This window comes from Athene noctua, chromosome 16 (assembly GCF_965140245.1).
Source record: "Athene noctua chromosome 16, bAthNoc1.hap1.1, whole genome shotgun sequence".
Lineage (NCBI taxonomy): Eukaryota > Metazoa > Chordata > Aves > Strigiformes > Strigidae > Athene > Athene noctua.
In genome coordinates, this window is record NC_134052.1 from 11,221,606 (window position 1) to 11,248,936 (window position 27,331).

The 27,331-nt window shown below is 47.3% G+C and overlaps 1 protein-coding gene across 4 annotated transcripts in view; it reads right to left on the bottom strand.

The window, feature by feature from the left end:
- Positions 1-4,547: 4,547 nt before the first annotated feature.
- PMEPA1 (prostate transmembrane protein, androgen induced 1) overlaps positions 4,548-27,331 on the bottom strand; it is a 47,902-nt gene continuing 25,118 nt past the window's right edge. For 3 of the 4 annotated variants that reach the window (XM_074920364.1, XM_074920361.1, XM_074920365.1), the window contains 3 exons: positions 11,924-12,078; positions 5,363-5,416; positions 4,548-5,262 (listed from right to left, as the gene is read on the bottom strand). In XM_074920364.1, the coding sequence (XP_074776465.1) occupies positions 4,714-5,262; positions 5,363-5,416; positions 11,924-12,078 (758 nt within the window). In that variant the 3' untranslated portion in view covers positions 4,548-4,713. The remainder of the gene's footprint in view (positions 5,263-5,362; positions 5,417-11,923; positions 12,079-27,331) is intronic. The other variant, XM_074920363.1, reaches the window with a different exon arrangement.

Genomic DNA, 27,331 nt, shown 5'->3' on the forward strand with positions numbered 1-27,331 from the left:
TAAATTGGCATCAGAGTACATATTCATACTAAAACAGCAAAATATAGATAAGTACTGCATTGCATGTGCTGTCAATAGTTTACATAAGTTTAAACTTGAACAGAACTCAGGATACAGGACTGGCTATAACAAACTCCAAAGCCAAAGCAATGCAACTGGAAGTTTAAGAAAATATTAATACAATGAAATGTGTCTATAAGGCAGGCAAATTAGGACTTTAATGTTGTCCTTCATGAGCTTCTATAGTACAGCAAAAATTTGAAGCGCGGTTTCTGGAAAACTTTTGTTTTTTGTAGCTTTGTGTTGTACATAGAAAATCTCTGAGCAATACAGAGACAGAAGAGATTAAAAATTCATTCTGTTCTCACCTAGCACTGTTAATGCTACACATCTGGATTCAGTTTTTTCCCGATCCTTAGTAAAAATGTTGGGCTTTTATTTATTTTTTAATATAGCAGTTAGTGCAATTTTATAGTTCAATACACATACAAAAGGGTGATTCTCCAGAAAGCAATTGTATTTCCTTATACCCTCACTTTAGAATGAATTTCATAACACTCATGGAAACAACGCACTAGATTAGTAAAGCTGAATTTTCAAACTGGTGAAATCGAGGGTTGTGAAGGGAACATGAGTTTTATCAGTGTCAGCCCCAAATGAAACCCACCCTTCCTCATCATCCTGATCGACAAAGCCACGTTCCCATTCCAGGCCATTAAGATTTGGGGGCACTTTAAGGATGCTGTTTGCCGTACTGTAAACTAAGAAACTCTGTGAGATTAACAACCCCTTTTAAAGCTAACGTGACTCTTAAAACTTTGAGCAAAAAGGCAGGCTAGGACAAGAGGTTGCTAAGCATTAGCAATGCCTTGTTTCTTCTGTATTAGTTTAAAAATAAATCATTCTTAAGGGGCCTGAATCTCTCTGCTGGCAGCTGCAAGATGCTGGAGACTCCTAGGGAGCAGGACCACAGTCCAGCTTCTAGTACAGGTCTCTCCTGAGCTGCATGAAGGCCAGAAGGAAACGAGTAGAGACATCAGCAAGGGTGTGCAAAGCAAATTCTCTGCCTTGGTGGCAATACAGGACGTGGGAATTGGGAAGAAATGGACCCCGAGGCAAAAAGTAACATTAAATAGTAATAATAATAATAACAATAACAACAACAACAACAATAATAACAATAAAAAAGAACAGACCATTATTTCTACACACCCATTCAGAACTTGGAGTTGATCTGGGCCCCAGATCTGGTATCTGCACTTGAAATACACAGTTCTTGGGACTGCAAAGCAGAGGGATGGACAGAAGAAAGACAAAAGGTGACAACTTGGCTCTGTCGAGGTGGACTCGAGTTGCACCTGCTGCCTGGGACCCGGGGCTCCCCGCCCTGGGGCTGCAGCCGCTCCCCAGGGACCTGCACCAGCAGTGGGAAAGGTGGCAGCTTAGTTTTTGTTTGTGCATGGCATGGACTGAAAGGCATCATTTGCAACAGACATTTGGTGATGAGCCACCCCATTTCACACATTTAATTCCCCAAACTAAAGAAAGAGGTAAATGAAACTGAACCCAGGAACAAAACAAACTGACCACTCGACTGCAGATGCTTGGGGTGATGCTTAGGAAATAAAAGCTCACACTGGGAGTGGACTGGGGAGAAAGAAAAAAAAAAAATGGGAAAAAACCCCCAGAGAATCAGTTGAAATTTTGAGGACTTCAAAGCATGAGAGCTGAGTTTAATTGCACTGCATTGTTAGACCCTCTCCCACTACCCCTCCGTGCCCTTCCAGACCCTACCTGCCTCCCTGACCTCTCGATGGGGTTGGTGGCCAGGTGACACCACGTGACAAGACAATCCCGTTACTTAACAACCTCCGGTCCCCACGACACCTCCTCATTCACTGCTGTTTTAAATGTGTGATGCATATTCCACCCAAAACCTGCTGAGGTAACCAGTTTTTTTTTTGTAGCAAACTAGTTCAGATCACAGAACACCCCCCCTCCCCTCCCACCCAAAAAAACCCACCCAACCCCAACAACTCTATTCATGCAGTTTGGCTCAAGAGGGCAGTAGATATTATATTTCTGTTTCTCTTTTGGTTGGTATCTCATTTACAATATCTACTAGTTTCCTACCTCCCCGGGTAGGATTATGTGCATAAACGTGTTAAAGTTCCCTTACAAACCGTGGGAGAAGAGCAGCGGCAGAGGAGCAGCCTGTGTGGCCAGGCCCACGGGGCTGCTCCGGGGAGCAGGCAGCGCTGCCGGAAAAGAAGGGACTGGAAAATGAATGCAAGGTCCAAAGGAGCAAAAGACCAGACGCTGGTTACTTGTGATGCTAACAATGATTTTGCTTTCCCCTCTCTAAAAAGGGAGGGTTACTGTTTCTTTAATAAGGCACTAAATAGACATGTTACATAAAGGAAAGATACATTTTAAAAACTCGTATAAATTCATCAGTTTTGTACCTTTCATGACAAACTAGATTTATTCCTTTGCATGACCTTTTTTTTTTTTTTGTGGCTTTTTTTTTTTTTTTTTTTAGGTCATCAAAATTTAGGTTACATGACTGTAAAGCTATGAAGATTTCAAGAGCTGTGGAAAAACAGTTTGAAATATTGAGAAGGTACAGGACTATTTCTAGGCAAAAATAAAAAAAAAAAGCAAAAAATAATGATCAAACTTCAAGTTCAGCTATTCATCATCTTCTTTAAAATATATATAAATATTGTTCAAATGGTTGGAACTTCAAAACCGTTCTCATGGTGGTTTTTGTTTTTTTCAAGTAATAGAAAAGTTGCTTAAAAACAATAGTTATTGCCTTTATATCTTTCATTTATGTCACTCTACTAGATAGCATCCTGCGAAAAATGAAATCACACCTCCTTGTAAAATCTTCGCTCTCCGTGGTTCCCCTACCGACCCTTCCTCGCGCTCGGAGAGATGCTCTCCCGGCCAGGGAGATGGGACCAAGAACAGGTTTTTTCCCTTTTGCTTTCTCTCTCTTGCGCTCTCAGGTTTCTCACTCGCTCACTGCGTCACATACAAATTCACCGCGAGGGTAAAACACCTACCAGACACCTACGCAATATAAAAATGTAAACAATAGCATAGTAAGACAAAATGCTTCCGAAACCAAGATAAATTAAAGACGCACAACACCCGGTGGGTGGGAGGGCAGGTGGGACCGTGCTGCTGTGGATGAGGACACTTCAGAAGAGGTAAAGGGGGTTTGCTTCTAAAGCATTAAGCGTATTTCTTTAGCCTTTAATTAATACATCACAGGAGCAGATTCATTTCCATCTACTGTATCTGATGCCTCTTTAGCTATAGGATAATAAAGAAAAAAAAAAGCAATGACCAGAGGCAGCCCAGGGGACAGTGGAGCTGCGAGACACGGCTGCGCCCATTTATCCCAAATAGAGGTTTGGGAGGTTAATACAAAATGAAAACTACCTTCACCACCACCACACTTTTCAGCTTGTACTTTCAATGTGATACTTAAACCCCAGCTGAAAGGCAGCCAGTGGGTACGTTACCATTTACTCACATTAACTTCCATAATCACCCTTTTAGCTCCAAATAGGACATTGAAAGAAATAAACCAAAAAACACTTTGTTCCTTCAGACACAGAAGTTTATTCTCATCCCCACCACCCCCCTCCAAAAAGTTAGAGGTTGTCCAAAAAAAAAAAAAATCAAGTAATTTTTGTCTGCTTCAGTCATTACTGACTCTCAGAAGCAGGGAGTTTTCATTTTACCTTTTTACTCCAATAATCCTACCGGATGACATACAGACACACACCACTCCTCTTGCTTTGTAGGGAATGTATAAAGCCGTGACTGTCAGCGGCCACGCGCAGGGACTCTGGAAATTAAGGATTTGCATAAGATGCAGTCTCGCTCACCGCTCCTCCCAGGGCTGGCATCTTCACTTCAGTGTTTTCCACCCCCTTCCAGCTACTTTGTTCTTCACTTCAACATATATCCCTTAACAGGTTCATGGTAGACATGATAGAGGCTTTGACCAACACAAGCACTGACATATTTATATTAAAAAATAGTGCAAAATTTCAACATTTATATAAATAACTCTAAACCCCTGCTTTTGATTTTTTTTTGTTTTTTGTTTTTTTACAATGTAATACACACTTTTTGAGTTGGCACTCAAAAAATTGCCATTTTTCTTCTAGTTCAGAAAACAATTTTTTTTTTTGAATAGGCCTCTTCTAATACAAAAATACTCCTGCTCCTTACACATACACTTTCTCTTATTTTTAATATATATTTATATATTTATATTGCAGATCTTTAAACAAAATGTTTTTTGTGCAAATATTTTGTCTTTAAAGATAAGTGAAATAATCAAACAAAAAAAAAGCATTCACACACAGCTCAACTAGAAACAAACAAAAAAAAAAAACCGGGACTACAGTTGATTTTTTTTTCCTTTTTAAACGTCTAGACACAGCTCAATAAAGAAATGTTTTTGCAAGCTTGGTAGGCTTGTGCATTCAGACCAGACATAACAAGTAAATATTTATACATGGAGAGATGGGGAAGGGCTTTTTTTTTTTTTTCTTTGCTCATCTTCCTCAACTCTCTCTCTCTCCTTTTTCTTTTAACAAGAAGTGCAGAGTGTTTCATTTACTTTCTTGCTTTTTTCTTTTTTTTCCTTTTCTTTTTTCTTTTTTTTTTTCTTTTTTTTTTTTTTTTTTAAAAGGGGTGCCCTTTTTGTTTCTCTTTCTCTTTGTTCCATGCGGTTGTGCTCTCAAGGCCATTGATTTGTGAATGATGGAGTCTGCTGCCCTCCAAGATGGAGGGCATCCCGTTGTTGTTCTGCTGGTGCTGGTAAAACGTCGACCCGGGGTAGTGCCCTATGACCTCGCTGTACGTCGGCGGCGGTCCCTCCATCCTACCATTGCTCCCATAGCAGGTCGCGCTGATGCCAGAGTTACTACTGGGGGGGCATGGCCCCCCGTACACGGAGTTATCTATCAAGTCACTGTCGAAGATGGTTCTGTTGGGGGGAGCCCGGACCGACTCTCTGTTGAGCTCCATTTGCTGCTCGGGGTCTCGCAGCTGCAGCGTGCAGGGTCCCTGGTATGGGGGGGGCTCCTCGCCGTCCGACAGCGAGATGGTGGGCGGCAGGTCGATCTCGTGCTGCATGTAGGGGTAGGTTGGCTGGAATCTGTTAAAGCGGTCCCTCTGCAGAAAGGATGGCACTGCCAGGCGGTCGCTGGGTCTCGGGGTGTAGATTTGCTGCTGAAAGGGAGAAAAAGAGAGAAAGGGGACGAGAAGTGTGAGACGCTGCAGCCTGCGACAGCGGTAACGGCAGTGGCACCCACACCCACATCTCCCTCACCTCTGTTATTCCGTTCCCCGACACGGTGCTTTCCGAAGGCCACAGGCTTCCCTCCTGCATTGGAAAGGAGAAGAGAGTGCAGCGTGAGTCTGACTGCCAGCAGTGCTTAACCTCCTTCTGCGAACGGCTCCTGCCAGGTTTCATCCCACACCAGAGCCCAGGTGAGCTGCTGCTGCTGCTGCCATCAACACGCTCCTGCCCCGGCTGCAGCAACGCACAGCACACACCCTCCTCTAGCAGGGCATCATATATGCGGGGTATCATATGGATATAGGCTAAGGGTATTAACATATTACCACTGAAAACAACACTTTGATTAAAATTTCCCTCCATTTTCACCTCCATTTATATTTAATAGATCACTTGCAGAATGAATGATGAGAACGACACCAGCAAACAACGCTCTCCCATTTGCAGACTTCCCCCCTCCCACCCACACCCACCCCGCATGTTTCTCTCCCTGGTTCAAACATGCCAGAGGAGTATTTTTCAATTTGTGATCCATGAGCCGTGGGTGATTCACAAGACATCAGAAAATGCTCCATGAAATAATGACAAGATTTTAGAAAAACCTCACACCCACATTCTGATGCACACAATCAAGGAAATCATGGGAAAATAAAGATAATAAGTGAATAACCAAATGTTAAGCCTAATTTTGATTTGGCTAAAAAAATAGAAATCTGTAGCAACAGGATGGTTCTAGAGCATGTTTTCCCTTGACTTAAACAGACAAGGAACTGTGGTCTAGAGGCTTTCTTACACTGCAAGCATCACCCTGAACCTAGGTGCCAATAACCCCAGGCATGATAAAGCCACAAGCCAATTTCCCCCAAACCATGAGATTAGTTTACAATTCATGATCAAAACAAACAAACAAAGGTTATTCCCATTTTCTGGTACTTGAGCATACACAGTTTTGCCTTAAGAACTGAAATATTTAAATATTTCTAATATTCACATATAGCAGCATCCCTCCAGCAGGCAAGACTGGAGGAAAACAAGGCAGAAGGCTCATAATTATAACCTGGAATAGCCGGCACTTCACTTTTCCTTGCAGGTGGAACTCCAGTTCTGGCACTAGCAAGTCAGGAGCAGGCAGAAGTATTTACCACCAGTAGAAGAAAAATGGCAAGGGTGTTTCTTTTTGCCCTTTTCCCCTTTAAGGTGCCCTATCCAAAGGCCACTCTCAGGCCCAGCCTCTGCAACAGGGCTCTCCCTCCAGACAAGCAAACCGCAAGCTTTCCTACTATGAAGATACATATTTTTATATAACCGTGGTGGCCATCTAGGCAGCCCGGTGCTGCAGTGAAAGCCTGTAAATAGCTGCAATGGCACCACAGCACCAGACACCTTTGCTGATAAAGTCTGAAGGGATTTTGCCTGTCTGATGCTCCCTGGACCTCCCCCAGCTGTGAAGCACATCTGTCCTCCTATCAGGCTGTGGCATGCAAGGGAAAACACTGCTGCCTACCTCTGCAGCTATCTCAGTAAGCAGCTGAGCGGCGTCTCCAGTGCCCCCAGAAGCACCTCCAGGATCAGAGCGACTGGGGGTGCCCCTGTGACAGAACCAGCCCCAAGCTCTGCGCAGGAGCCTCAGCACCCGGGCATCCCACACCACACACCCAACTGCCCCAAACGCAGCACCAGCACCACGATAAAATCTCCAAAGCAGCCACCCATTATATTCCCCCTCTCTTATCTTCCCCTGCCTTTTTCTTCTTTATTTTCCCCAACTTCAGAATATATTTTCTCCTGTGGCATCACACGTGGCATCAGATATGGAGAGAATCCCATCAGGTTCCTGTTTTTGAAGCTCAGCTCTGCACATAAACCTCAAGGCAGTCCTGTTGCCAGTGCAATGAAAACAGTGATTTATATGTAAATGAGACAGCCCAGATTCTTCCCACTTCTCCGTGTCTTTTAGGGAGCATCTCCTTGGAGCAGAGGTTAAGTGCTGCCATGCCAGGGCCCTCCCCAGCTACAGCTAACACTGCGCTGGCTGAGCTGTGTGCTGCACAGTGCTCCCTGAGCAACGCAACCCCGTGTTTTGTACAGACCTTGAGACTTCAATATGCAACTGTTTACACAGGCATCAACTGTTTCGTTTGGTCCATTTTACATGTATTTCTTGCCTGCAGGGATAGTCTACAGTCAAAACTCCTCCAGCAGCCAAAAGACCCAAGAGGAACTGTGTCTGCCACAAATCAAATCCTCGCCTCCGAGCCCCCGCTCAGCCACAGCGCTGACACCAAAGGGCACAGGGAGGGTTTCCAGCGCTGCCACACGTGCTGCCAGCCCTTCACCCCACCCCGAAGGACACCGCAGCAGCGGGCAGGAGCAGGAAGCACTCCGAAAATTGTGTTTACTTTGCCATGCCCCCGTGGCAGACTTCCTGAGCAGCGAGTACCCCGCTGCCTTCTGCTAGATGTTTTATATTTAACTTGGCAGTGGGCAGTGCCATGGCAATATCCCATCTGCTTCCCCCTTTCCCGGGAGTGATGTCAGCCGGCTCCCGCGAGGGCGGCTGCAGCCCGGCGCTTCCCGGCGTGCGGAGCATCGCCGTGCTCAGCTGGGGCTTCCCGCTGCGGCGGGCAAGGGGGAGAACACGTACACGTCCCTCACGTGCGCTGCTCCGCCCGAAACATCCCCTACCCCGCAGTACCCACTCACCCAAAGCCTGCACCCAATATCCAACCCAGGTGTTCAGAAGAAAAGCTCTGTCTCACACGTTAACTCATCCATTTGCACAGAGGTCCAGGAACGATGCTCCAGGCAACATGCAAATGCAAGAGTAGTAAACCAGTAAAAACAGCATTAAAATGGGAACCACAGAGAGATAAGGAGCAGACAGGAGACCCATTTTCTGTAGGAGCTAGATCTCTGCAGCTGTTATTAGCCACTTCTCCCGGGACTCCAGGGCTCGGCCCAGACACGCGTCTGTGCCCGTGGCTGACCGACCGCAGGCACGCTCACCACTCGCCAACACTGACCCTCTGCCTCACACTGTGAAGCCCATCTGGGTAACAGCTCATCTCTTCTAAAAACTCAATGGGGGTATTAAAATTGCTGGAAATGAGTACTCAGAGGATGGCAAAGCCTCAGATACAGAAAACAGACATGCTTTTAGCCTCTATGCTTTGGCCATGGGCTGGCTACACAGCCCCACCGACACAAGCAAAACCATGCTGCCCCGCAAGGGAGCATCACCACGGCAAACCTTCCTTCGCCAGGCTCTCCTTGCTCACCTCTGATTTTCAGAATGTTTAGGACTTGAATTTATCTCAAAAATGGCTGAGTCTAGAAAGCTATGGTTTTCTAAAACAAAAGCTGAGATTTTGCTGTCTGATGAGCAATATGGCTGTAAAAGCCTCCACAAGTATTCCAGGACTCACTGCAGAACCTAAAACTGGTTTTTAATTTCTTTTTCAAAGATTGATCTCTACTTTTATAAAACCACTTGTTTTAGTGTTATCAGAAAATTTTCTCTGTAAAGCTGTATGGTGCAGACTAGGTCTCAGAGCCTTCAGGAGGACTTACATATTCCATTTTGGGAGACAAAGGTATGCATGAAAATTGCATTTAAACCCCTTCTTGGGGAAGTGGGATATCACTGTTCCAGAGGTGCAGGGACGGTGCTGTTCTTATTGCAAAAAAGTTTTTAGGAGCATTTCTTAAATATTCTTAGTTCTGGAAAAATAAAGATACTTGTTATAAGGAGACAGTTTTAAGTACAGCAGGAACAGTGACGGAGAAAGACATGATGTAATACAAGAATTCCTTGCTAGCAAGAACCACATTTAAAAAAATCTTTAGGGAAATTAATTTCTCCTTCAGTTGTAATTTTTGAGCTACAACAACAAAAAAGGACAACTCCGGCAGACCTAGCAGCATCCTGACCATGGGATGAACTACTTTAATATTTCAAAAGATGAAAAGCATGTATGCAGCTCTGGTGCCTGTCTGTGGTCATGACAGCAAAATGAAGTTTGGGATTTGAAAAGCCCAACACCAGTTCAGCGCAAGTTTAATGGATTACATAAACCTGTATCCAGTTCAGCACGGCCTCTGACTGCCAGCCTTCAGTGCTTGTTTAGGCTGGAGCTGTTTTCTACAAAAAGACATGCTGTGCTGAATCTGAAATGAGCTACCTTTAAGATCTTTATTATGATTGATCCCACTGTAATGAGCTTCCCGCTCAGCACAGAGGGGGTTCTCTGTCCCATCAGGAGGGTGCTCGGGCCACAGGGAAGCTTGGCTGCCACTCCATCAACGCGGCAAACAGCACAGACAGGGGCAGGGAGAAGGGAAAGAATTATAAAGAGGGGGGGGAAAAAAAAACCAAAATAGTACATTCACATTTCTCTCCTTAACACTGAGAAAGGTTTTGAAGACTCTGCATGCTCACTGAGGTCTCGGAGAGGCAAGGAGGTAAACTTCTGCCTGAAAGCCATTTAATTGCTGATGTGTCTGAAGACTGAATCAGTAACAGTGCTGTTTTGGTGTGGGGACTGGACAAAGAATGGCTGAAAATTTTGTCCTGGTGAAATTAAAAAAAAAAAAAAAAAAAAGGGGGGGGGGGGGGAAGAAGCATTATTTTTTAAACAAACAACAATTTTTGATCAACCTGAAATTTTTGTTCAATCTCCATGTGATTTTCTCTTCTCTTTCCATGTTAGCCTTTTTTATTTTCTTTAAAAGGAGGAAAGAATAGGCCACTTAAGAAAACAGAAATTAGTATATTAAAATAAAAATGCTTGATCCGACATCTGCTTTGAAAATATAAAATGAAGTATTTTGATACCGTTCAAGCAAAACATTCTGGCCATGGTAAACCAGTAAATTCTGAAAATGGGAATACAATCTTTCTGCTAAATTTAATAATTCATGTGCTCAGATGCCCACACTCTGCTACTGTTGGAAGCGGGTACACGGGACGGTACAAAGAGATGTAAGATTTCTGTAACTCCAGGAGGAGCAGGGATACGTGCAGGGAGTTTAGCTCTGATCCCCAAAGCAGGCAGGTGCTTGACGATCACCACCCTCGCACCGGCTGGTTTAACGCGGGATCACGCGCTCCCGGCACTCTGAGCTTGTTACACAGCATCGATAGACGACCACGAGCTGAGCTCCTTGCTGTGCTCTCTGGAGACACGTTCCGCAGCCCACAAAACAAAGGGTGGTTTAGTTGAGCTTGGGGTTTGCACAGCTCTCCTTCCCAAGGGGTGTCTTCCTCACTTCGGCACAAAGAGTCCAATAAGGGACCTTCGTCTGCTGTGTGTAACGTGTGACAAGAAGAGCAGCTATAGAGCAGAGGGACAGCCTGTGCCCTGGGGGTCTGCTGGCTGGACAGCCTTCAGCAGCACTGTACTGAAGACTTACTTAATAAAATATGTTAGTTATCTCTCTCTCAAAAAAAAAAAAAAAAAAAGAAAAAAAAGAAAAAAGATAGCAGTCCCAGAATTTGATCATTTTTATGCAGCAAGCATGGATTTGATACAAGAGAGCATGGCTGCACAGAGACCACCCCAAGGCAGCGCCGGTGTGCTCAGCCTTGCCCTGGAAGCCCGCAGAGGAGAGGGAGTGAAGCAGTGACCTTGAGGAAGCCCTACCATTTAAAGAGCTTTAAGATCCTTCAGTATGAACACTAAAATAAAAAAAACAAAAAAAGAATCAGCACAAGACATCCCTGTACTGAAGGCAGAGCCATGTAAGCAGCAGTGAATAGTATATGCTCCCCCTCCAAGGAAAGATGATGCCCTTTCTCTATAGGGTCTTGTAAGTCTCTCTGAGCTGCTGCATTTGAGAAAACTGCATAAACAAACATCTGCCTCAAGGCCAGGGAGGCTCCCCCTCGAGTCCCTGTCACAGGTTCAATTAACACCTTTGTCCTCGGGCTCTTACGAAGCAGAGAGCCTGGGTTACACAGGGAACCTCTCAAGCATTCCCCTGGAGACATTTCTGCTTGCCCGGATGACAAGTGTTTTCTGACCCTTCCGCCACAGTAATGGCAGCACCACTGGTGAAAAACTGGAGCAAGTCTTTCAGGGTTTCCTATTCTCTTCAAGACAGGCAATAAGTTTTTATACAGTCATTCCAGACTCTCCACCTAAAGCTGCCAAAGGACTCAATAGTTTGGGGCTGTTAAAGGCAAGGCTCATGCACCCCAAGCAGCTGAGGGTACGTGGTGGTTTCAGGAATAGCATATGCCAAGAACAGCATCGTGCAGTTACTTTACTGACGTTAAGTCCGAACTGGAAAGCTCAGGGCAAAGGCAGAGGCTATAGCTGTGCACCTATTACAACATACAGCACCCTAAAGAGCCAGAGGCATCCCTAAAAGCTCCCCCCATCTCCCCCCAGTAACTAAGAGACAGATGATTATGCCAAGACCCAGATTATGCCAAGACCCACCCTGGAAGGTGTCTCTTCATGCAGTGCCAAGCGGCGCATGAGCAAACATGACCCAAAGGAATGCCTTTGGCACTGACATTTCCCCAGCGTCACATCCCTGGCAAACGGCGCAGGACCATTTGGGTTGGAAGAGCCGGGTGTAACTTACTGATGAGAGGTTCTCGTCTCTCCGCCTCCCCTGGCTGTGCCGGCTGATGAAGGATCGCGCAGAGAGTTTGTAGTGGTTCAGCAGACACGTGATCACCACCACCATCACCATCATCACCACCACGATTATGATTATCTGTACAAACTCCAACTCCGCTGCAAGAGAGACAGACAGAGAGACTTTAAGCCACCAGAAAAAGCAACCTGTAATTGAGCACAAGAAGAACTAATGTGGCCAAGATGCCAATAACACCACTGCATCCTTCCCCCATATAAAGCTCTCAAACATGCCTATGTGGGCTCTGCATGCTTTGAGGCCAGCTACTTTATAAAAAACTCATTAGTTCATTTTTTCAATGCCATAGAAGAGTCTCTAGGAGGGATCTTAAAAGACAATCTACAAAGCAGAGTATTTCCAAGCCACACTGCCGACAGGACTTCCCAAAGCCCTCCCAGCTGCAGTGTGCTGGATGTCCCCACCGCTGGGCACAAAACCAGCAGCATCTCAGTGCTGAGCACACCTTGCTCAGGGCCGTGGAGCCATGAACCAACATAACTCATCCCAATGAAAAAACTTAGCTAAATGTAAGCTAAATTTCTGCAATTCTTTTCCCATCCCCACTAATCCTTCCTCCAGGGAGGACTGACTGAAGTCCTTCTCAGCACACCTTCACACCAGGCATGTGTCCCTCTGTCACAGGGGTCAGACAGTGGCACAGGGAGCCCACAGCACGGCACAGCACAGCCGGGATGAGTGCTGGCAGCCCCCCTCTCCCCGATGTCAGCCCATCCACCACAGGGCACGGGCAGGGAGACCTCCTGCTTTTCAGTGAGATGCCAGACGGGCACGATGCAGCTGCCTGTGGAGGCCACGTCCCGGAGCTCCAGACATCCCTCGGCTCAGGGCTCGGCCAGCTGACAGTGGCAGCTTGAGTGGCTTGAACTGGCATAAAGGAAAACTGCCAAAAATCCTCCAAACAAACAAGAACAAGCAAACAACAGACTATCCAGTTAACTCCAGAGATACTTGGCAGGAGGCAGTAAGAAGCTGCTCCTTAAATTTCCTAAGGAAATAATTCCTCACACCTTTCTGATGCTAAGGAAAATTGAGTACTGGAGGCAAACGTAGCACTGGGGTCATTATTTCCATGCATTTGGCACCCAGAGAGCGGATGCCATCCCTGAACCACTCGGTCGCCCCCTCAAGCCAGCAGCACCCAGGGCTCACTGTGCCCAGGACCAGGCAGCAGCAACTCCAGTGCTCACTGTAACGGAGGGGCCAGACCACCAAAATTCAATAGCTCTAGAGATTTAAACTTTGTTTGCTTCTCAGTAGGGACAGCTATAAGATCCAGCTTTGGAAAGCCATGCCCCAGGCTATCATGGATGCTGCCACCTCTATTTTATCGATACAGACACACACATATGTATCTGCAGATACACAGGAAGACTCATCACACCTCGAAGGACAGCACCACACTGCTTGTCCCAGCCAGGGTGGCTTCTGCTGAGTCAGGCAAATATTTTTTTTTTCTTTTTTTAATGGAAAGTTTTCTCCTGGCAGGTGGCATTTAAGTGCCAGTAAAAGCAAATAAATGTCAAGAAAACAGTCCAGGTGGTGAGTGCTGCCAGTTACCTCAGAGCTCATTCTGCTAAACAGCAGCTATTTCTGCCATTGCCCAAAATGCTTAACCAGCTCTGCCCACCACCTTCAAAAAGCAGAATTATGCCTTGAAATCAGGAGTTTTACCTGTCACTTAAAGTTAGATGTATGAGTGACTTGGAGCCCATATACTTACAGCAGCCCTAAAATGCAGCTGCCTCTACACCAGAAGATTGCACATGGGGTGGGAAGAGAGGGATTAAAAACCAAACACTGCAAAGGAGTTTTGCCTTAAAAATACCTTTTAGCTAAACACATCTTGTTAAAAAAAGAGCTCTGGGTCTTTCACAGCAACCCCAGCAAGGTGCTCGAACACCACTGTGAGGGGAAAAGCCTGGAAAAAAACCCACATTCCCAACAATATATGATCCAACCCCAAAGAAGTGACACAGCTCGTTCGTGGGAACAACAGGTGACAGGACCAGAGACCCACCACAGGTGCCCTGTGCTGGAGGAATGGGCTGAAACAGGAGCTCATTTTTTCTGAACACAAATCAGATTAACCAGATGCACAAACTCACCAAATCTTAAAGGGCTGGGAAAAGAGAATGATGCAAAACCATTAAAAAAAATGTGCAACGTCTCTTCCCATGTCATTCCTGCTATGTAGGAGTGTCCCTATATAGCTCAAAGGCACATCCTAGTGCCAGCTGCACCCAGAGGCACTGACAGCATCCCCACTGGTCTCCAGCACCCAACTGGCAGGGTGAAGGCCTGACACCCCAGCCAGGCATGGGATGCCCCACAGGTCCCCCAGGTGCTCTCCAGGTCACCCATGAAGAGCCCGACCCCAGGGGAGCACTGACACAGAGCCCCTCTGCCTCACACACAGGCAGCAGAGCCCACAAGCTGGAGAGCAGCCACTCAGCTTGGATGCAGAGCCCACTTTTTGCAGAATTCATTACAGAAAAGAAAAAAAAAAAAAAAACAACAACAAAAAAAACCAACCAAGGTTTTTAGGAAGATGAGTCAATTTAGCCTCAAAAAGCAGCATGTGCTTTGGCCACGGTAAGAAAACACAAGAAAAAATGTAAATGAGGCCAATGATGGAAAACTTCCTTTGCTGTTAAAAGAAGTTATATTTCTGAAGAAAAACAAGACCAAAGTAGTTGTAAAGGAAAGTTCCTTTCCTAGGATGAGAGGTCCCTTAAATGAACCAAACCTTGCTAAATTGGTCGCAGTACTTCGGTGACACAGGTGAAGTTTTGGCCATCAGGAAGGGCTGCCCTAATTCCTTCCTGAGAGGGAACACACACAAGACATGTCATTTACAAGTGACCTAAACCAGGCTTCCAGCACACACCTACAGACATATAACAAAGCAGAGCCTGAAACAGAAGAAAGGGTGGGAATTCTGTCAGGATCTGGGACAACACACCAGCATCTCACCCATCCCCATCCAGCCCTGAATGCTGTTTATTCTGGCTCTGGGACTCCTGTAATTGGGGTATTACAAAACAGTTGCCAAGAGGTGCAATAATAAGGCACAACATGATTACCAGAATGAAGGGGATGCTGCTTTCTGGCAAGGATGCTCCTCCTGCCCCATCTCTCCCTCCCATGCTCTCCTGGAACTGGTCACCTGGACAGGCTGGACCCCCCAGGGTCCACAGGGCGAGGGCAGGAGGCACAAGCAGTGTTCAGCCATGCATCATGCCCTGTTCTTTAAACTCTAAATTGGGCTATTTCAATGTGGAATCTAGTCTAACGTTGTAACAATCACACTGGTGTTATCAATAGAAGAGCGATTTTAGTATCTCACTTGGTGGTAGAAGAGAGAACAATTAAGCTGCAAATTAACATTATGTAAATTGGTTTAGTGAAACGTGTCTGAACGATAAAACCTGATCAGCTCCCCCTGTTCGGACTTTGGCCTTTTCATACCAATGGCCTTGCTGTTCTCCGAACTCCTTTGTTAGCACAGGGAAGCAAACAGCTCCATCACTGCAGTGGAGCACATCCACCCTTGTCCTGCAACACAGATGAGGGACTGAACGTTTAGGTATCATATACAAGCAATGTATCTGCCCCCATGTCTTCTTTGGTGGTGCTGCTGAAATTAAAATTTCTTCCCAGTGATGTGTGTATACACAAGGAGACCAAACCCATCAGGAACCTCTTTCCTCTGCACCAGCAGGAGCTCAGGGAAGAGCAGAGGGCACACAGTGCCCTGAGTCTTGTTCTACCCCAAGCCCATCCTGTGAGGAGCAGCACAGCCTCGCAGTGCCTAGGAGCAAACACATCAACTACGATGAGATCAAGCTTTAATCCCAAGAACACTCACGTTGCCCAATCTGACCTTTGGAAAAAATAAAATAAAAATCAAACAAACCAAGAAAAAAAAGTCCCACACACTCAATATGTGCTTTTCCAGTTTCAAGAGACTCGTACCCACTTGAGGCACCAAAGTTTCTGCCAACTCTCCCTTTGTTTTAACTTGTCTTCATGGACTTCATTTGCAGAGGGGGAAAAAACCCAACACACTGAACAGCTGGATACACTCGGTAAGATTTTATCCGGTAGCTCAGTCAAATTAATGAAGAAAGATCATTAAAAACCCAAACTTTGAGTTAATACATTATTATACAAGTGCAATTCAGCTGCTGTGCTAATAAAAAGCCTTTGGGGAATGAAAAACAAGCCAAACTGCAAAGCACATAATTTATAATTCTACTGATATTCTTAAAAACACACACACAACAAAACAAGAAAAAAATACCCAACACATTTTGTATTTGGCTTCCTAATCATTGTCACTTTTCAATTAGAAGAGACCTCATTCCATTTCTCTCTGTAATTTTCCCCAAGGGAAGTGTTATAAATGCAAGAGGCTTTACAAGATGGGCATATTCAGCCTCCAAATGCAAAGTAAGGTCACACTAATTTAATTTTGCATAATTTTTATTCCAGAATACGTTTCAAACTAACAGGTTCAGACATCACATTTAAGTGACACAACCTGCTTTTCTGTATTTTCTGTCTAGACGCTGCAGCTTTGGGACTCAAGTCAGCACGCGTGTAAGTGTTTTGCAACTAAGCATTTTTCCCCCATATTCTCACAATCCTGAAACTGAATATTCGTGATCAAGTGAAATCACTTGTCACATCCCATTCTTCAAGTTCGTTACTCACTTGCCACTTTAAACGACATGTGGCCTTGAATAAGGGTTTCACAGTCGATTATAGCATTGTATCAATGAATGATGGGGGACTCTGCTGCTTCCCAAAGCCTGCAGACTCCGCAACACGCAGGCTGTGGCCGCTCTCCTGATCAGAGGGCTTTTTGGAGGAAGGCAGCACGTGTTCTTTGCTGCCCACACCAGCCTGCTGCCTGGCCACCAAGACGACAGGACTCTACAAGTGTCCAAAATTCATGAAAATGGGAGCTGGCTGGCAGCTGGTGCCAATGCAGAGGCAGCTCACCGGCACGGCTGCCAGGGCGCCCGGCCCCACTCTTCTCACCTAAGACCACACTCATGGCTCAACAGAAGCTGCTGCAGAAAGATGCATCTCAGAGCTTCCTTAAGTGCAAACAAAACACTCGGCACCCACAGGTTTAAAAGTCATTAATATTTTTACAAGGAGGGAGACCTATCTGAGTCAACAGTGACACTGGGAGCGCTGAGCCTCGGCACACACACACAGTTCACAACGGCCGCAGGGGAGGTGAGGCTGTGATACACTTTAAATGCATTTCCTTACTTTTTACAGCTACACTACAGTTCATAAAAGGCTTACTATAAACTTTATTAATGCTCTTCCTTCCACATAGAGTATCACTGCTGAAGACAAATGTTCCAAAGCACTGGCAAATATAAAGAGAAGGAAAAAAAACCCCACAACCCGCTGCATTTTGCTACAATAATTACAAAAATAATTACAGGTACTCCAGCTACCATTTACAAGTAGACAGAACAGCTTTCAAACAGGGTGTCAGCCAAGATGACCTTTGCTTTCAGCTGGGTATGGTACACATCTGCAGGTCAAAACAATTCTCCTTAAGCTTCAACTACAATTTCTATATATATTGGAATTATATATCTTGTGAGAAGTGATGAGAAGTGAAATTACTCAGGAGATAACAGCTAAGCTCAACCAAATGTAGCTGCACTAGCCACAATTCCTAAGAAAAAAGTTTTTAAAAACATATGCCAGTCATCATAAAAGCCGTGGTACACTGTGCTAAAACCTAAGTTTGTTTTGCTGAGACAAAATTAAAGCAGAGAATCCCCTGAAGAATACTTTGCTTCTCCTATGTTCACTTTCACTTCCTCTGGGGTATTTTTATCATTAAAACCCCCTTGGTTCTGACTTGAAACATTTGTGGGACAGTTCAAGCACGATGAGTCTGATCACAAACTCAGACTATCAAAAATATGCTCTTAAGGGTGTGGAGAAAAATCTGCTGCTGATTTAATCTTCTGGTGGACATCAGCCCGGTGTGAAGCAACCCAACGCCCTGCTTCATGCCAGACAGGATGAGATACCTCCCAAGCAAGCCTCGCTCTTGGAAGTTAATGAGCCATCAGTTATTTTTACCCAGAACGGATGGAATATGCACCTCAGCTTCTGGATGCTCCCATAACGGTCCCTCAGCAGCAGAGCCCCATTATGACTTGTATTATTAGCACTCTTTGGGAAAACACATCTAAACCTGTGTTTTGAGTTTGCTCCATGTGCCTGACAGAGAGGAGAGCTGGTAACAGAGGCAGGCAAAGCCTTCACACGAGGCTTTGAGAGTGTTGAGCACAGCCCCATGTCTATGTGGAAACTTCCAACGTTCCCCCAACATCTGCAATAACACAGGTCACAGAAAAGGCAAAAAAGCAGGTTTAAAATGAAAGCTGAACTCCAGCAGTTTCCTCTAATCTAGAAACTGATGTGAATGTGAGTAGCAGAAAACTCCAAAAGGAAGTGAGTAAGAGTCAGGGAGGCTAAAAAGGGGCTGAGAACAACACAAATTTCGCTATTTCAGAAGTTTCAGAGAACTGTGGAAATAGCATTTCCCCCTGAATCACCCCTGTGCTGTCACTGCCCACACAGGTACTCGCTCCCAGCAGCCAGGCTTCTCACTGGGCAGGCAGGTGTTTGACCCAGCCTTGGGTTTTAGCCCACCACAGCGCAAGGACAGTCTTGTTGGAGACCCTCCGCAAACACCTGCAGTCTGAGATAACAGAATCCTTGTCTACACTGGGATGGTTACTCTGCAGCCCAGCTGTACAGGAATTTCCAGAAGGGCCATTTTCCACCATACATAGGGACTATTTTTAATTAAATGTCACTTATGTTCCCAGAGAAACATCCTGTAAGTGCCCAATGCAGAGCCAAGGAACCCCACTGCGTACTGTGCCTTCACCTCTGGTCTTCACTTTCTCCGACATATTTACAACAACTTTCACACCAAGACTGCATGGGATAGTTTCGTACAGAGATTTCTCCTACTGCCCCAATAAAATGGGCAGAAATAGACTGAGACTTTTCCAACTTTCCTGTTGAAGTATGAAGAGATGCAATCCAGTCTTGTACAAACCTGGGCACATCTCTCTAGCCTCCAGGAGACACAGGCTAAGGATGACTTCTAATGGCAGGTAGCTTGAGCTTCCTGGTCCTGTCCTGTCCCTGCAGCACCCCTGACCACTCCAGCAAGGTCTTCAGGTGCCCACACAGGGTTTTAGAGCAAGGATTTGCCCACAGCAGTGGACAGGCTGTCCACAGAGGAACCTCCTTCCTCGCTCAGGCGGCAGAGCCATAGCCTATGGATGAAGTCAATGCACAGATATAGGGGGTTGGTGGTGGGGAATGATGTAATTAAGGAATTAAGGTCCCTGGGAAGCCAAAGAGGGCAAGCAGCTGGACAAAGCTTGGCATGGGAGATGCACTACAGAGAGGCAGAGGAATGCTCACCCTGACCCTGGACACCTATATCAGCTGCCAAGTGGTGAGCCCAGCCTCCCAGACCATCCACCGCAGAGGGACAAAGTCTTTTCCCAGGTCACTCAGCCCAGGAATGAGCCCCAGCTCTGGCTCAGCCTCACCGAGGAACCCAGTCCCTCCTGCGACTGCAGGAGCACGGCCCTTGGTGCGGGCATGGAGCCAAAGACCTTACCAGCAACAGGATGCAATTACTGGGCACAAAGCTACTGGCATGAAGAGGGAACCCACAGCACAGAACAACTGAGCCCTCTGCCACCAACCAGCTCTCCAGTGAACACATGCCTCCTGTGCGGTGGCAGCAGGATACCTGTCAGCACCATGCAAAGAGCTAGGTGATACTTAGAAGAGTGGATCTGAGAAAAACATCTTGCTTTCTGCCCCCAGAGCCCTTGCTCCAACTATGAAGCAGCATTTTCTGCTCCTCGCCGCGCACGGCCGCTTCATGGAATGCCTGTGGTTATTTACAGAGCCTGGTTCACGCGGGTGACTCAGCACCGTGATTCAACAGATTCCAGTCGAGAGCCTGCAATGACATGGAGTGGGACACCTTAGTGGGGACTGTCCCACAGCAGCACCCAGTGAGCAGCACCAGACTCTGGCACAGACCCAGGGACTGGGGACAGCCAGGCCATGTCCAATCCTGCAGCTTATGAAATCCATAAATGAATTGCTGCCTACTATTGGCTAAATATGGTGCCACTGTAATGTCACACCACATGTCCCAGCTTCTTCCATAATCCTTGGGGATTTAGGGTAAATTCAACAGACTGCAAAGCTCCACTCTCCATGCACCCCCACCACACACACCCTAGAAAGGTAGGTCTCTACACACACGCACACACGGAGTCTTTCCAGACATGGCAAAATTAACTGGATGAATTAATGAAAAGTCTTCACAAATCTGCAGTGAGCACTTTCATCCCTGATTTTCCATTAACACCTCTGATACCCACAGAGCTGCCCTGGCTGCATGACTCAGAGCAAGACGCAGCAGAGATGTACACAGCCCTGACTGCAGTTCCCTCTCCTCCCAATTTTCTCATCTTTTCATCCACCCCCACCCTTGGGCATCTTCTGTTTGAACAGGTTCCTTGTAGCCCTTGATGACAGCGCTCCAGTTACATAAAAAAAGCATGTAAAAGACATAAATAAGGTACAGCTACTTTTTGACTGAGCATGTGCAGATGAGGCTATTCAAGAATAATCAGGAAGGTGGTGGGAAGAAATGGAAGTCCAAATCAGGCTGGTACTGACAGTAATTTGAAGCTTGGAGCTGAAGAGTGTCCATGCATGCACCCTTCCTTCCTGGCTGTGATTCCCCAAATTCTGCACTTATAAGCTTTGTGGGATGCCAAACAGGGATGCTGAAGGATTTCAGCCAAGAATCGTTTTAGGCCAGTAACCTTAAAGGCTTCTCAACAAGCCTGTGTGGCTCCTAAAAGAGCAAACGGAAAACAAGTCTTGGAATAGGGGCAGATCAAGGTCCTGCTCTTCAAGCATCAGTAGCTGTCTACCAGGACCCAAAACCTGGGCTGCTTCACTAGCGTCCTATAGCAAGCATCCTTCTCAGCCTGCTCCTCTACCCACCCAGGGGCTATGACAGGCAGAAGAGAATGACCCAGAGTTTTCTCCAACAGACCTGGGCTGCCACAGTCACACGAAACTTAATGCCAATGGGTAGGCAGAGACACTGCCCTAAACTAGAAGTGATGAGTCTGACTTTCAGCCGTTCTCAGCACCCACATCTCTGGCTGGAGGCAGCAGCAAGGGCAGGGGCTTGGGCACCAGCAGGCTGCAGAGGAGGAGGAGCTGTCAGCTACTTGACAGCCCGGCCGGCTCCCCTCCCCAGTCTTCCCTGACATTTCAGAGCACCACAGCTTCAGCAGTGCCCAGAGGCACCGTCAAGAACAAGGTAACACACAAGGACAGTCCTTGCCACAAACAGCTGAGAGCCTACTGCTACCTTCCATGCCCCAATAAGTAAGGCACAAAACCAGTCCTAATCACTTTTGGAAAATGAAAGCTGAGGACACCCTGCGCCTTGCCTTACACATCCTGACACACATCTTCTGCAGGCAGAGAACCAGAAAGGCCAGAGCTGACATTACTGAACTGGTCTGCAGTAGTCTGGACCAGCAGGGTCCACAGAGCTGGCCTGAGGTCTGCCTGGTCCTCATGCTCCATTTAAAGCCCTGCCTGACTGAAGAGCTTGCATTTGTGTCTGCCGGCTGCGAGCGTGCTTTCAGAGAGCCGGGGATAGATGTTACAGAAAAATTTTGGGCACACTTTGGAACAGCAAGGGTTAAATTCAGCAGAATTGAGGCCAGCCGAAGTGTGGTTGTTATGCCAGATGCTCATCAAAGACTCTGTAAAAGGATGTGGGTTAAGCAATGCAGCCAAAGAGTGGACCTCATTTGTTCTACTCAAGGCTAAAGAATGTGAATTTGAGAAGAGCCATCTGAATCTAGTCACCCTTCTGAGCTATGATTTTAGGAAGGAGTAAATTCACAACTCCTCAGTGAGCAGCTGCAGGGACTTGGGCTCTGCAGCATCCCGCAAGAGAAGCAGCAGGGTCAGCACTGGGACCACGTCTGACCATGGACCCACCCTCCCCTCATACATGCGGCATGGAGGAAAATACCCTGGCACATCAGCAACACTGCCCAGTGCAAGCAGCTCGGCCCTGGCGCATCCTTCTCAGCCCGGCTTGGAAAAGGGACATGCCCATTATGCTAAACATTACATTTGAACTGCTCTAATTTAAGCAAGAACCAAAACAGCTCCAGGCAACAGCTGGAATCCAAAGGCTGCCAGAGAGGGTGAAGCACCGAACACTGCTCCAGGTTTACAGAGGCCATTTCATCCACGAGATGCCAAGCTTCACTCGTTAAAGAGACCAATGTTCTCCCTCTCGGAGACTGTGGACGAGGAAGAAGAGATGAAACAAGGAACTTCAGATGGGCAGATTACTCACCCTCCACCACTTGTCTGTTAGGTCATCTTAGAAACAATCAGACCAGGAAAAGTCATTACTGCAGTATTAGTGTATTAGCATCTGCTACATTTATCTTCTAAATAATACCTCCATAAAACCGCATACAAAGAGCCCATCAGATTGTCAACAATTGTATTTGTTCACAAGGCAGCATGGGAAGTACTGGAGATAGATATAGAGTATGACCTTGATACTGATATTGCCACTGCTGGCACTATTCGGCAGCATCTTGAAGCTGGACCTGCAGCAGCAACAGCCGGGCATCAATGGGAGCAGGATCAGGCCCGTGACAACAGACAGGACAGCTGGGAAGAGCCCACTGGATTTGTTCCTGCTTCATGCATCATCGGGACAGTTAACAGCTAAATTGCGTTTCCAGATTCAACACCGCCGGTTCTGATGTAGGTAACACCATGCGAGCTAGTGACGGCAGGCTGAGAACAGGGCAGGAGGGCAGAGAGCAAGCGGGACTCAAAAAAGGAGCATTTCCAGCCATTGCTGGAAAATGGGTGATGGGGTCCCAAGAAGTCATGTTTATAGTGTCAATCCTTGGGCCATAACTGTGCATTTAACATAGTTAATTTTTTTCATTTGTCACCCCAAGTAATCAAGCATCACATCCTCTGAGTCACTGGCAAACGATGGCCTCATCCTGCACCTCCACCCCCTTTTTTTGTTTGTTTTAAAGGAAACGGCACCATTTCATGCTTAGAGCCATGGAATTATCAGACTGGTTGGGCCGCAGAAAATTCTTTTAGTCCTTAAAACACAGTGACTGTCCCGATCATACCACTGTGCCTGTTCTTAAAAGGTGACCTTCCCAAGCTAGCATGGCCATGGTGGCAGCTGCAGGGAGTGGGACCCACATTCAAGGGACAGAAAGACGGGATTGGCATGGCAGCACTCAGCTTCTACATGGAAATTACAAACCTGAGAGCTGGGGTCGGCAGCTCTTCCAGCTTGGACACCTCCTGACTCTGAGCAGGGACTTGTCAACTCGAGACCTGTTTCGAGAAACTCCTAAAGACATTAACCAGCTCCCTCAAACCAATGACAATTAGTGAGGTTCTCTGGGACACTCAAGTCCTTCTCTCCATTTTGTGCCTTTTTCTTTCATTTTCCCCTTTTCCAAGATTTTGAGACAACTTATTTTATGCACAGTAAGCCTGATCCCAGACTACTGAGATGACTGGAAGGAGTACAATGCTTTTGAAGTTACTCCCAAGGGTAGGGACAGCTAAACTGGATTAAAAGCATAAAGCAGTTTTGATTTTGTACTTAAAAGATAGGTAAATTTGCTTGCTCACTAGAAACCATTGAGCAAGGCTCACTGCCCCCATCAAGCTGAGAACAACCAGAGTATCTCCTGCTCCCCAAGAAGCAGCATGATGGCATCAGGCCTGGATGATGTCTGGGGCAGCAGCGAGGGCAGTGCGTCACCCGCCCTCTTGAACATGAGCACCCAGAGAGAAGGACATAAGAACAAGAGTTTACTGTCTGCAATCATAAATAGCATGAACCAGAAAAAAAAGAAAAGCTATCAAAAAAATGAGCAAAAAACCACAGTACACAGTATCTGGATCAAACCCTGCCAGCCAACCCTGAAAGACCAAAGAGGTTTTGTTTGTCAGGGGTATTTCTACAGCTAGTAAAAATAAACACATTAATATGTAAGTATTTTCATATACCCTGGAAACACTCCTGATCAATATGTGGCTTGCTACCGTAGAGGTTTTTTTTCCCTTCCAGCCAGCAGAACCTCATGACAAAGGAAAGCACATCTCATTTATGAACTTAGCTATAAATACTTTTGCTAACTGCCATTTAGGAATTTCATTTCCTGCTTGAGCAAGTCCTGTTGAAAGAGGCAATTACCAAATTTGTTTCTAGTTATAGAAATAGATGTTTGTCACTGCCCACATCTGTTTCGACAGACAAATTGCCAGTCGCGGACGCTCCAAGGAGAGCAAGTGCTCCATCCCGGGAGGGCTTTGCCACCTCTCCAGAAAGCTAACAGCAATTACAGGGATTGGGTTTCCGATTCCAACTTCATTTGAGCCCCATCTCCCGCTGCAACGGAGCTGCCTCACATCGACTGGGCACCTGCAGCTTCACAGCCAGGCGCAGCCGCCTGCACCACGTCACCCGGTGCACACCGCCGAGCGCTGCCGGCAGCGCTGTAGCCTGCTCCCTCCTCCTGCTGCTGCGGAGACACGGAGGAATATGCGTTTCATTAGTCACCAGGCCCATCAAAACAAGGCAAGTTTAATTCTGCAGGTCACGAGGATCCAGTACGCTACATTTGCTGTGCTCACAGAAAGGAAGGCAGCAGCAAGGCATTCTCCTCGCCTGCAAAGCGGTGAGATGGCACAGGCACTCCTGCCCTCTCTGGGACACCCCACCGCAAAACAGCCCCCAGCGAGGGCACACGGGTGCGGAGATGGAGGCTCGTGGCTGTCATCAGCATGGACCACAGCCTCTCCCCACTGTATACACCAGGTTTTACTGTGTATCCCTCCCCAATGTCCTCACTTTCCACTTTCCTCCACTCTGGCTGTCCTCTAGAAAGTTTTTCTTTTCCACTTATTCCTGGGAAAACCATTCACCAGCCAATTCCCAACATGCTCGGCCATGGCCCTGCCAGAGCCAGCTGCAGCTCAGGTGCCCCAGTGCCAGCACCCAACCCCCAGCATGGTGCCCAGCAAGACCTGTGGGACCAGTGCTCAAGCAGGATCAGCCCGAGAGGGACACAAGGACAAGCAGGAACACCCATGCCTCCCTGCCACAAGCACAACACCCATCGACTCACACCCAGCACCCGGCTCTGGGATGTGGTGGAGGAGCAGGGAAGCTACAAAACACCATGAGCTGTGGCTGGGGAACCTGTGCTCCTCCAGCATTTTTTCTGTGTGAATCAGCACGGCTCCCCCCACGCTGCCTCGCTTATCAACCCGGCGCAGCCCCGAGGAGCCCATTGGCATTTGGGAGTGGTGCCGGGGACCCGGTCGTGCCCCCGTTGCGGGGCCGCAGCACTGCAGCCCCTGGGGGCTCCGGGACATGTGTCCCCGGGCAGCAGTGCCGCAGGGGCTGCCCCAACACGCGGCTCCCAGACGGGTGTCGAAACACGGGTTGAGCAAGTTGGCCAAAGCCACGCAGGTCATGACGGGGCTGTAACTGCAACCGGATTTCCTCAGCCCCATCCAGGGCCGACCAGCAGGACACCACTCCCTTCTCTGCCTCTTCTTAAGCGCTGTTACCGTCTATATCATTTTGCAGCCTTTGCTTACAAAAGGAGTGACCTTTCACAAGGTAAATTCCTCCCACAGAACAAGGACAATCTTAAGTTACAGACATAATTACGCACTGCAGAAAGAAATATGCAAAATGCATGCAAATACCCAGACACACACACACACACACACACACTGCGTTTGGTCACTGCAATATTCAAGTTCAGTTCTTGAACTGGTCTGAACACCACCAGATGGGAGCGAATGCATGTGCATACTCTCACACAGAGATGTGAAAACAAATTTCATATTTCTATATGCACACGCACCAGAGCGAATGGGGGAGGTGAGTAAAACCGCCCCAAATCTGACAACATTAAAGGTAATAAATTTACTTCCACCTCAGCTGTAGCAACAGCCTGAGAAAGGTTTTAACTCCTACAGCAGATCTGCTGGAAAAGTCTTAAGTTTTGTTGTAGCGTTTTGCATTTGTCAGTTTTTAAGCACGCACAAAACGAAAAGCCCTTCTCCCACATACAGCCCGGCAGCGTTTGCTCGGCAGAGAGGTTTTTGGGGCTGGGTGGCCATGCCCTCCCCATCCCCATCCCCTGGCACATCTGCGTCCCTCCCGCCCGCCCCATTGTCCCCAGCACCCCCGTCCCGTCCCCACGCAGCCCCCAGACGGCAGATTGATGACACGGGGCGGCGGCGGGGAGCCGACCCCCGAGGTCAGCCCCGACAATAGGTCTGTGGGGGCGGTGGGAGGGAAGAGGCCACGGGGGTGAGGAGCCCCCCCCCGGCTCGCCCACCCCCTCCACGGAGGTGATTTCGAACCGGCTTTTCAAGCCGCCCCCCCCCCGCCGGCCACCCGCCACCTGCCCGCGGGGACGGGGACGGACTCAGGGCCCGGGGAGGGGGGCGGCAGCTGCCCTCGCACCGGGGCGGAGGGAGGCTTCGGGAGGATGGTGAGGGGGGGAGAACAGAGAGGGAGGATTATCCATGGACACAGCCTGTCCCCTTTTCACTGCATTTAACAATAAAGCAGTAGCTATAGCAACGGGGTTAATTAATGCATCCGATTTGCATAACTAAAACTCCGAACCCATTCAAACCTTGCTGATATTTTCATTCTTAAACCTGGCCTGCAAGGCTGTGCTCTTATGGCAAGGGGAACCCAAACAAACACAGGACTGCCGTGCTGGCAGAGAGATGCGGGGACACACCGGGCACGGCACAAAGCCACCCCTGCTGCAGCGTGACCTGCCCCAGGGGCTCCAAGAGACATTTGCTCCACATACCTTTATTCCCCCAGAAAGCATTAGCATTTGCAAATAAGCATGGGGAAGAGAACAGGAAAATGGGGACTGAAGTGTCCTTCAGAAAATAAAACGGGGAAAAGTGATTTTCAGAGATGGAGTAAAGCACATTCCAAGACAGAGGGGGTAAGGAGATAGGCAATGTAAAGGTTTCAGACTATCGTATAACCAGAGGGGGAAATGTCTTCTCACCACAAACATGCATCTGCATGATGTCTAGACAGTCATAAAAAGGGCAATTAAAGTACTGCAGGCTGCAGTAAGCTAATGT